The 12,920-nt window shown below is 31.6% G+C and overlaps 1 protein-coding gene across 1 annotated transcript in view; it reads right to left on the reverse strand.

Annotated features, from left to right (window-relative positions):
• The window catches only part of LOC121128392 (serine/threonine-protein kinase N2-like), an 81,869-nt gene extending 71,193 nt beyond the window's left edge, over positions 1-10,676 (reverse strand). Inside the window, 1 exon segment of the mRNA XM_040723975.2 lies at positions 10,584-10,676. Coding sequence (XP_040579909.1) covers positions 10,584-10,661 — 78 coding nt within the window. The 5' untranslated portion in view covers positions 10,662-10,676.
• Positions 10,677-12,920: the final 2,244 nt, after the last annotated feature.

The raw sequence follows: 12,920 nt of genomic DNA on the forward strand, positions 1-12,920 counted from the left end.
CAATCCAAACCACGATATTCATCCCCCCTAATCATTATTCCCAAGAAGCTAGCAAGCAAGTAGATGATTTACGAGTCCTTGAAGAACACACATCATCATAAAAACATTTCTTCACATTCTGGCGGGAGTTTTATTGTTTGTATATATATATATATATATTAGTGATGTATTGATATTTTCGAGTTTCTAAAAACATATTCGAGGAACTACGATCTTTACTCGTTACTCGCTTGAAACTTGTCATTTAAAAATTTGTATAGTTCTTAAGAGGACTTTGTATTTGTAATGGAATATGTTATATATATACATAAAAAAGGATCTTATAATAGCAATAATATTAGTATACCAGAAGGACTAAAATACTCTTAATATAAGGTACTGATGCCCACATATAATTTTATTCGTAATATACGTTGCACAAATTAATCTAAAAATGTCTTTAACTTATTTAAATCGTGGGGATAAGTGTAATTCAACACTTTATATAATCAATAAATCAATATTTTACTATAGTCTCGTTATAAATTGTGACAAATATGTTTTTAGTGGTACTGACGCTTATGAATATGAATGTATACTAATGATAATATATAGAAAAAGAAAAGTTTTTATAGGTCTATGTAATTCCAAGCAACGGTTGGGACAACATAAATTCTTAATTTTGCAAAAGAAAGAAAACAAGTCGAGGAAGATTTACGTGGAGTAATGGGCTCAAAAAAAGAAGAAAAATAAAGAATACCATGTTTTGACGAGTTCCGAGTAATACTCTGCTTTTTATGCCCAAATCCCGAGTTTTTTTTGTGTCTTTTTTTATTTACTTCAAAATACTCGAGTATCAATTTACGAGTTTTGCTCGTGGCACATCACTAATATATATTCTAATGACACATTGTTGAATAATGCTATGGCAACATAATAGTTAAAGACTTACATAAATATGATATTTTAAAAGGGGATTTGTGTACACATAGAATGTAAATTCATCATCTCTTCTCAAAATACACGCATTTAATGTAGGAATATACCTATACAGTAGTTTCACTGAACTAATAAATTGCATTATAATCGAAGGAGACGCCTTCTTAGGAGCTCAAAGTTGAAAAATGTACTAGATAAAATGGACAAATTTCTAATAAATCTTGGGGAAACTCCATCATATGACTTTAAGAATAAATAAAAACTCAACATTAGTGTTGTGTCAGTTCTTATTTATTCGGTCCAGTCCAGTCTTAGGACCGGTACGTAAGACCGTCAGTAATATAACTAATTAAAAAAAAAGATATAAAGTAAAGTAACGTCATAAACAGGGGCTTTTGCTGGGAGTGGGCTGTAGTCTCCGCCAAATTAACCCTTTACAGCCTTAATTTTATCTAATGAATTAAAAAGGAAGATTCTCATTTGTGTAAACTTTATTTGGCATCAGGATATAATATAAATGAAGAAACGTAAAAAATATTTTTTAATAAGAAAAATATATTATCAAGACACTGAAATCTTCTTTGTCACATAAATTTATATATTTAAACGTTTATATCTATGTACCATGGCCTTGAAAGTACATTTGGGTGAATGACTAAAAATAGAAATACACTAGAAATTCATAAAAAATAATAATAAATTTCTAAACATATATATAATTTCTTTCAAATATATTCCTTAGATTGATCATAGGCTAGCTTTTATCACAATTAGGTAGAAGATATAGACTTGGATATTAATGCTACAACAGTTTATTTACAAATAAACTTTGAGAGGGTTAAGAAATGTTTGCTTTTTACAACAAAAATAAATATTTGAAATTAAATTGAATTTTTCAAATAAATAAAATTTTCTATTATTAGCCATTGTTTTTTGAAATTTTTCTGCAAAAATTCCATATTTCATTTTTTTTTTTCAAAAAATAATATATTTATAAATTTTTGGCGAATACCTTAGTATTTTTGAAATTTTTCTCCAAAAAAATTTACTATTTGGAAATAAATTTTTCAATTTTTTCCCCAAATTTTTTATTTTCAGTGAATAGTTATAAATTTTTGAAATTTTTCTGATTAAATTTCATATTTAATTTTCGAATTTTTTTTAAAGAAAAATTTAATTTTTCTTATTTTTTCAAAAATGTTTATTCCTGGATTTAAAAAAATTCGAAATCAAGCCTCCCTCCCACACAAAAAAAAAATATATATATATATTATCTCGCGAACTCTCTTGATAAAGACTGAACTTTATAAGTTTTAGGACTGATATACTGGGCCGTGCAAAATTATTTACCGATGATGTAAATATACTTTTTAAGAGGTTTTGTGGCAACCAATCTGATTGTTTCGTATTTTTACTGTTAAAATAAACAAAAATCCTTCCTTTGAGAGCGTAACAACTTCCACATGTGAGACCATGTCCAATCAGGAAACAAAGAGGATCGAAATTGCAGCCCTCCTCCGCGCGGGAGTGCCTCCTAACAACATTAAGGAACAGGTTGGGGCCTCGTTGAAGACAATTTACAACGTTTCCAAGCCCTTGGAGGCTGGGGGCGATCTCAAGCATTCCCCTGGGGCTGGCAGGAAGCCCACTGTCTCAACAAGGCAAGTAAAGGCAGTGTTCAAGAGGACTCCCAACAGGTCCATTGCCGACATGGCCAGAAAGATTGGAACGTCGAGATCAACTGTTTCAAGGGAATTGAAAAGGGCTGGAGGAAAGTCCCTGAGGCGTACTGAACGCCCTCTGCTAACTGAACGTCAGCGAGAAGTCAGACTTGAGCGTGCCAAGAAAATCTTGAATGATATCAAGAGCTCATCTGGACGCATCATCATTTTTTCAGATCATAAAACTTTTACGGTAGATCCTGTTTTCAACAGGCAAAATGACCGTGTTGTGAGCTTTGGAGATGTACAAGATAAGCACCGCTATGTGGCAACAACAAAGCACCCTGCTTCGGTGATGATGTTGATTCTTGTGGCCTCCAACGGGAAGGCCATGAAGCCGGTATGGTTCCCCACTGGCTACAGATTAACAGCGGATGATTATGTGAAGATTCTGGCGTCCAAGGTCCTTCCGTGGATCTTATCCACGGTCGGCAACTCTCCTCGGGGTTTTCAACAAGATGGAGCACCCGCCCACGCTTCCAAGAAAGCTCAGGAGAGGCTCAAGGACAACATGAACTTTTGGCCGAAGGACTACTGGCCCCCTCAGAGCCTAGATCTGAACCCACTAGACTTCTCTATCTAGGCGCACGTGGAGACCAAGGCCTGCAAAAAACGACACAAGAACATAAATGCCTTAAAGGCTTCTGTCAACAAGGCCTGATCCTCCATGGACGCCGATTACATCCAGCAAGTCTGTGGCAGCTTCAGACGTCGACTGACCAGTGTCATTGAGTCAAATGGTAGCTACATTGATTAAGTTTGATCACAAACTATTTTATTATTCTAAAAATGTATGATTAAATTGTTTCTCAAGTAATTCGAAATGTCATTATTGTCCGCGATATGTTCTGAACAAAAATCGGTAAATAATTCTGCACGGCCCCTGGTACAGGACTGAGCTGGACCAGAGCGAGACTGAACTGTCGTCAGTCCCAAATAAAGACCGACACAACACCACTTAACACTTGGATTGAATACTAATTGATGTCAACGAAAATACTGATATTTGAATATAATTAAAGTAATTTGTACTAAAAATAATAAAATTCAGTGTCCTTATAAACTTTTTTTTTTAAAGAAAAAGTTAAACCTTCTTTAATGAATTATGCCCATATTTTATTAATCGACCTTTTTTTAGAAACAAGTAATCTTTTTGTAGCGTCTTCTTTAAAAAAAATTATTTATATTGTATATATTTAAATTATGTACAGTGCAAGGCTTGTGACCAGCCCCCTCTATACTCCCCCCCCCCTTAAACTGACCCAGTATACCTTTGACATAACAAATAAGATCATCATAATCACTCATCCTATGTCCACACTCATTCCATTCTTTAAAGATTATTTATGACTGCAAAAGTGATTCTCTGTACAAAATTAAAAAAAAAAAAGTCTAACTTTTCATTTCCCCATCTATTTTTTTTTTTTTTTTAATTAGTGAAGACAAAAAGTTAATAACAGTAATTATATGCCCTTAATTGCTATAATTACACATTGTATAAGATGCATATTTATTTACCATCAGCCAACAAGAGAAAGATGGAACACTTTTTTTATTAGGTGCCCATATGTATTTGGTGTCAGTAAATGTTTAGCTAGGTATATAATGTGTAGGATAAATAAATACATTACTTTTAGCGGATTTTTATTTTAATTTGTAATTTTTTTCCTTAAATGTAAATCTCCTATGATATCAAAACAGAAGTTACCTATCTTCCAAAAATTCCAAATATGAAATTTTTTCTATAAAATCCGCCATTATCCACAAAAAATTAAAATATTACATTTTTAGAAAAAAATTTCACTCTTGTCAAAAGATTAAATTTTTGGGAGAAATAAATTGAAAATTAAATTTATAATATAAATTGAAAAAAGAAATCAAATATAAAGTTTTTTGAAAAAAATATTAAAATTTTTAACAGAAGTTATAATTCCTTAATTTGGGAGGGGGGCTACAGCCCCTCCGCCCCCCTTCTGATGCCCCTGATATTGGACATCAAAATTACCAAAAGGGAAGTGACGATACCAAAATTGCATGCGATTACTTGTATATAAATATAAACACTATTCATATTTTAAGACGAATTACTTGCATTTTTGCCTTGTTTGAAAAAAAAAACCCTGTAAAATATGGCGTATTTTCTCATTCATGATGTCCACCATTGATGACCGCTCAAACAATTACAAAAACGTATAAAAAGTTTTTTTGGTAACATATCTTATCTTTATAATATCATCTAGGTTAACCCGATTGCACCTATACAACGAGAGATACACATAATTAAAGCCATCTAGTGAAAATAATGGAGTTTTTATTTATACGCCTATTAAATTTGAGGGAAAGCAAAGAGCAAATGTTTGCCTACAGCCCATCCCAAAGCAGCATATTCATTAATTAGGATTGTTTACATCCATCGATCATGACTTTGTTCAAGGTTTAATTATAATTCCTCAACGTTTTTATAATTAAAATGTAGTTAATTTCCTTTCCACATTAAGTATTTGTGCATAATTGTGTTTTGCAAATCAGTCGTCTTAAGTTATAGAACAATTTAGGACCGTTATAATACTTATGGGACATATTTAATTACGTCACTTCTGGACCGGTCCTGCAAACTAATTCGATCTGGATTAATACTATAGAAAAAAAGTAGTTTTTTGACTAATTTAATCTACAACTTTAATGAAGACTAAAGCAAATGGGGAAATCGTTTTTTCTGGTTTGATCTTGGGTGTTTCTTTTTAAAGCTTATAAGGACGATCTATAATGGTCACTAAATTAATGCATGGTCCGAATTTTCTGATTGTTTAAAGTATATTTATTTTCGAATTCAAATATTTTTTTTTTTTTTTTGAAAATTAATCAAAATTGAAATTTTCTAAATTCAATGAAGCTGACTGGCAGTTCTTCCTCACATTTTCATATACATTGATATAAAGTATGATTTCTCAATATAAGACTTATAAAATTAGTCTGTAATTTAGATTGTATAGAGAAATTGACCCTAAAATGTCCATTGGATTAATGTTTTGATAATAGTCTTCTGATTTTTTGACATTGTAATTCTTGTTCATTTCTAATAAATTATGTCACCTGGATTTAGCACTTTTTCGATGATGCAACACTAAATACCATCATAAGTAATAAATTTTGTCCAGTTAAATGATCCATTGATTATATATTTGCAATTACATCCATGAAGTTTTTAAGAAAAAAAATCGTTAAAAACAGCTCAAATTTCTGACTGTCAGTACTTGAACTGATTAAAAGAGGAAGAAATAAAGTTGAGTGACGTCATGTTGCCACACCCTCTATAATGTTTATCTATAATCAAGGCTCGGCAGTCTTTAAAATTAGACACAAGCCAAAAGGGCTAGTATATATATATATATATACTAGCCCAGAATACCACATAATATAAATTACCAATGTACTAGGTTATATACGAATATATTTGATTGGTTTAGATTTAAAGAGAAGCTCCTATACAAATCAGTTTTGTCAAATCAGAAACAAGGAAAGAAAGTGCTTTATGGAATATTTTAAATATTATATCGGAGGGAAATCGTGTTCCTCGCATAGAAATGTCAGCTTTGATCAAAAACATTTCCAAACTTCAGTAGAAGGGAAATATTGGGAAAATTATCTTTTACGTAATATTTGTTTATAATGTCTATTCGATGTATGAGACATTTACACTAGGTAAACCCATGATTTAAACCCAAAACTCCCCGTGTATATGGGGTATTTAAGGTACGGCATTTCGTAGGCAAACGGCCTATACACAAGCCACCCTGCAACTCTATCTGAACAATAAAACTCCCGGGAAAGTGGGAAATTCTGTTATATACCATCCTTTCCACGAATATGATAGAAGGAACGAGAGACAGATTAGTTCTTAGTGACACTTTTAGACCATAAAAAATACATAATTTATTTTTTTGTACACAACACGTATACTCCAAACCAAAAAATGTATATATGAACATTTGTAGTACATATTACGTTAGACACATAAAATCAGTCAGTCAGCATTCAACAATATAATTTTATGTACGGTGGAAGAAGACATATAACATAAAAGAAAAACCACATTGAATGTGTATATTATATTATATATTATTTCAGCAATAACAGATGACGTTTGTCCATTGAAGATTTTTTTCTGTATAGAAACATGCTTATGAACATAAACACATTTAAAGAAGAAAACAAAAAAATCATTTTTTCCACTTCTCCTCTCTGTATTTATTTTTTACCTTGAGGTCTCTTTGAATATGTATAAGGTGATGATGAGATTAAATCACAAGTGTTATGTATGTAGGTACAATCAATGCTTGCTTATAAATATGACTTATTCATGCTCATAGATAACTTATATAGGTGTGTACTAATGGTGTTTTTATCTATATCAATTATATAGATATTCATGTTATACCAATGTTGAGTGCACACAATTTAAGGTTTTGAGACGACTTGTACTATAATTATAAATGTATATAAGCAGGATGTACAAGTTGCAATTGGTACGTTTCATACTTTAGTATTTTTTGATTTCCTTCTTGAAATCCCATAATCGTCTGAGACTTTTAAGGCTTTTGTATGAGGTAAGTAATCTGGTTCAAGGTCGGTGTCGTAGTATAATTCGGTCAGATAAGGAAATTAATTTCAGTCCAGAGCAGTCCTGAAGCATAGGGGAGGTGGAAAAATGGACCCAAACTTTTACATATTTTTTATAACTATTGCCAGGGGCATCCGCAGGATCAAATCAAGGAATTTCTGAAAAATTAATTTCAGAGACTTTAGTGCCGTACGTAGGATTATATTTTGAAATGATTTTTTTAGGATTCCTTGTCTAAAAAAAGATCATCCGTTCAAATTAAGCTGTGCACCAAATATATAATCTTGCAGACCCCCCTGAAGTGTCATCATTCGAAAGGGGAACTTAACCCCCAACAATTATCAACACCGTTATATAATTAGGTTTATTTTATACATATATATAATTTAAGGGGCTTCATATATATATTTTTGGGGGGATGTAGCAATATCCCTCCCAGAAAGAACTAGCGACACGACTGGTTATCAACAAAAATAAAAATAAATTCCCTTCTCTAAAAAATTTAAATGTCATAATTTAATTTTCGAGATAAAAAAATGTGTTATTTTTCTTTTTTTTAACTGTTTTTCGCTCAAATTTAGTCTCCTCTGAGAAATTTAAATCTAAAATAAAATCAAAAAGTTTTTGAATCTCTTCTACAAAAAATCTTATATCAAATTAGGCATATTTAAAAAAGACAAAAACTTAAACTGTCAAAAATGGCCAATAGCCCATCCCCCTCCCACCAAATACTGAACGTCATTGATGAAGTCACTATTTTATAATTTGCACCCCCCAACACCAACTATAAAATACATTCCAGTTGTCTACGTTCTGAATTTTAATCTACAAAAAATACCTAATGACAGAACCAAAAAAAAAAAAAAAATCAATCTTGGACCAAGTCTCAAAATTATTCTTATTTAATCAGCTATAGAGTACATACTTCAATTTAAAAATAAATAAACAAATCATCATCTTAATACATATAAACTTTCGAATTTGCAGAAGTACAATCCAAGGTTAATAGACATACAAGGTTAGATCATCATGTAATCGGACTTGCTAGAATTTTCAATCTGATGTATTGTACCGATTGCTGGGTAGGATAGGCAAATTTTGACAAAACACACAACCACTCATAGTCTATGACGTCACTATTGGTAGTATTTTCAATTTAATATATCATACCGACTGTTGGGCAAGAAAGACATATTTTGACAAAACAGACAGCCACTCATCTACTATGACGTCAATATTCAAAGTGCGGTGGAAGTCAAACTTCAGTCGTACACACGTTATGGTATAACCTTGTATTTCTATTAACCTTGGTGCAATCTAACTGGGCCTAATATTTTGTGTAGTTTGTTGTTGAGTATAGTTTATTTTGAAATTAAGTGTTCAGTAATTTACCAAAAAACCAGACAGAATATGTGGTCTAACTCCGTCAGATATGGTCAAGAAAATTCAGGGTTGTTTGAAAGAGGACTGAATTAGTTTTGGCTCTTCTTAAATGTGACCCCCCTTCATTGACATAAACTCCCTCAATAATCGGGAATCTGAAATAAAAAAAGGCATATACTTTTCCTTAACCCAAATTGGACTCTCTAAAAGGAAGCAGAGGGGGGGATAGTTTGAAATATAAAGGAAGTACCTTAGGAAGACCTATGATACTCACTTAGGAGGCCGTTTTGAGACCATATCTGGGCAAATGGATACCATTGTGCAATGTATGATAATAGCACCCTGAAAATTCAGTTCAGATCTGACTTAAAACTCCTGATAAATCTTGACGCGCTAGATTTCACTGCAGCTTTTGCTTCCCCCAAAAGTTATTCAGGGATTGAACAAATACCGTCATATAGATATTTAGTAAAGTTGCTTCATTACCAAATCCCTCTTGTTAGTAGTAAAGTCCACGTTTGAGGACCTTACGATAATGGCAGAATAATCTATTATTTTGATCGTGTCTACACTAACAATCTCGACCAATTACCCAGACAGGATATTCAATATCTTGTTCTATTTTATATTTAGTAGTCAAATATCAACTGTGGATAATCTTTATGATGTGCTACATAATATGTCTTATTATTTAGTAATTGCATTAAGAAAAGTCAAGGATGACTCCTTTAATAAGTGGATGGAACATATAATAGACTGCCGATCATTGCATTCTACTTATACCAAAATAAGCACTTTTCCCATCTTATATTGTATATGTAGTATACATAGATTCCATGTTGGAGCTGTAGTCTTTATAAAAGTTACTAAACAAAACGATCGTATTTCTGCATCAAAAATCATAAGGAATCTTCACATAAGGACTTTAAAAATAAAACAAACTGTTCAATGAGAGCAAGTATATAAATATGAGCCGTCAACACGAATGCAAGCAAGAATAATTTCTCTCAAAATTGAGTCCGTATTCCACTAATTATCGTCAATTACTATCAAAAAAATTATTTTTATTCGCCATTTAAATGTGCCGCAAATTGCAGACCTTAAAATAGTCAAAATTCATCGTCACAATAAAATAATGATAAATGGACAAATTTTATTTGTCAATGAAACATATCGGGAGCAATATAAGTCTCTTAAATGAAATAAAGGTGTCCAACTATAGGTAATATCCTTGGGTATCTTAATGCATCCCACAAATTTGAAAAGTCAACCTATAATTGGCTCAACTATATCTATGAAATATTAGGCTATATGTATATAAAGTAAAAATATAAACATTAGGATTTTATACTTTTTTTTCAATAGTGTTTTTATAATAAGTCAGCACATATTTAAAAAAAAAAAAAATCCGCACGTTTAATTAACTATTTTTAAGTTATGCTGACTAAATTGCTTAGTATTGACAAATAATGGAACCGCGAACCCCTTCATAAGATGATATAATGTGCCACAGTCAGGGTGGAACGATCAAATTGTCCCCTTAGAAAATAAGTCATAATTTTAGTTCAGTTTGAGGGAAACCGGTTTTCTTTTTTTGTAGTAAAACATGTAGTTTTTTCACGCTTCCAGAACCGTATCGAGGCTGTGATTCATGCTTGAAGTGGCTACATTGAATAGATATCGGCTCTATTACATTATCAAGCTACCCGTATTGATTTTTTCAATAAAATCCCTAATTATAAGTACAACTAAAACTATAATATATGGCCCTGCCCCTCAAAAACAACAAGTGTTCGTGATCTTTTGACTACAAAATAAACAAAGGCTTGAAGGTAACCTTTTAAAGAAGACAAATAAATAAATAAACATTCAAAAATATACTAGTAACAAGAAAACAAAACCCTATAAAGAATAATTAACAGAATGAGGGGAAAAAATACCTGAATGGATGCAAACTCTAATCGATGATGATCCATGGTGAGGATGGATGGATCTCTTAAGGATCTTTTTGAATTCATTTCACTCTAATAATATATATTTATATATATTATTAGTTAACAAAAATCACTTTAAATGACTATATCAATCACACAAACTCTTTTGCACGACAAATGATCAGTAATAATGATTGTTTTTGAATTTATGGGAGTTGTACCACCGTGGTACAACCACGACCAAAACAATAATAATAATAGAAGTAATTAAAAGAAAATGTGATGGAGGGAGGAAACGATAGGAAGAACAACAGTGATGATAGTGGCTCTTGGCGCTTGGTGTGTGTGTGTGTGTGACGATAGAAATCTGAGCCAACTGACACTAGATCCATTTTCTTCTTTCTCAATCTTAGTGTGTGTGTGTGTGAGGAGTTAAGCCTCTTTTACATACAGTATCTTTATATGTAATACACTTCAACATACTTAACTACACATCTAAGAATTTTTTCATTAGTACCGAGCTACGCGTTGTGTAAAATAATCTACATACATAATACGCTTAATACGTACAGTAGCTACAAGGTTGTTGTATTTACATAATAACCTATATGTAAAGATGGGATGTTTGTAAAGAAAAAATTAAGTAGGAATAGCAATTTAAAAAAAAGGAAAAACGATTCCGCGTGTGTTCTTTCATCTTTTTTAGTTCATTATTTAATCAGCCGTGGATGCATTAACATCACTTTTAAAAATTGTTGTTGTCAAGAAACCAGGGTAAATTACATCAAATGGGGTAATTTTGAAATTTTTTTGGGGATAATGGATGTTATTTCCAGGCCATAACGAAGGACTTTTACTTCCTATTGTTAAATAAAATAAACGTCATGCTATTAGTTTAGTGTAAATTAATTTTAGTTCAAGTTCTTTTGGGGTATTCCTAAAAAAAAGTTACAGAGCTCTGCTCTTTAAGAATAATCCTCACCTATCCTTGGTCTAAATTGATTTAAAAATGTAGTATAAAATAAATATGTATGAATTTAAATATAATTATAATAGTTTCTTTCTACTAATGTCATTTTAAAAGTATCAGTAAGTCATTTTATCCACCCAAAATCATATAAACGGCAGCTGATATTAACAAAGGTCTCAATACAGTAATAGCATATGTATTGCTCCTGCCTTCTCCTCACAATCTTACACAAATCCCATAAAACATATATGGCTCGATTGTTGATAACATTTAGTTTCTTGGACGAATTATACTTTATTCCTATGAACAAATTATTCTTATGAACTCTTTGGGTGTTTTGTGAATTGCACAACTTAAAATCGCCAAAAAATTGATTGCCACTATAAAAAAATTATAAATTCACAGATTTTATATGGCAAAGGCTATATCAGGACCAAGATATGTAAGTCTCTTAAGTCAAATAAAGTTTCGCAACTAGGGGTAAAACTCTTGGGTGTTTTAACTTATCCTATAAATTTTAATTATAAGCCTATAATTGACTCCAATATGTCTAAGAAATATTGAGCTGTATATATGAAGCAAAGAAAAATGAGTTATTGTCAATTTCTATGAGGAAATTATTCTTATTAACTCATGATGGGCCGTGTTGCAAATTGCGCAACTTCAAGTAGGCAAAATTGATCGTCATAATAAAAGAATGGTAAACTCTTATATTTTATATAAAATAGGTCATATCGGCGCCCATTTATGTCTTTTAAATCAAATAACGGTTCCAAACTATATTTAAAATTCTTGAGTATCTTAACTCAATCATAGTCCTATAATTGACTCAAATATGTCTATTAAATATTGGGCCGAATACAAATATGAAGTAAATAAATTCATACGGATTTTCTACTTTTCTTGAAGATTGTTTTGATGTTGACAGATCACATATGTACTTACCATTCCTCGAAAACGCACGTTACTTGTATTGTACACAAGGACGGAAGAACTGGGGAACAAAGTACATTGAGAGAGAGAGAGAGCAGCTGTTCCCAGGTACTACAATACAAAATAAACTTACATAATGGGGTCCCGGGACTCATTGTAAGCAAAACTTTGTCAGTAGGTCACCTACAATGGTAGTTATCTTCCTCACTAACATTGAAATATATATTGTATTTGTTAAGAGTTGCTGATTTTTCTACTTCCCTCACACTCATCAGCGCTCTGAACGTGGATTGGTTGAATTCAAATTAGTTCATCTTAGGATTTTTGAGCAATTTTTTTTAACCAAAATGAATTAAAAAAGAGCGCTAATTTTTTGATAAAGGAGCACCCAAAACATTAAAATTAAGTAATTTGTATTGAAAGAAAAATACAGTTTTATA

Source organism: Lepeophtheirus salmonis, chromosome 1, assembly GCF_016086655.4.
Source record: "Lepeophtheirus salmonis chromosome 1, UVic_Lsal_1.4, whole genome shotgun sequence".
NCBI lineage: Eukaryota > Metazoa > Arthropoda > Copepoda > Siphonostomatoida > Caligidae > Lepeophtheirus > Lepeophtheirus salmonis.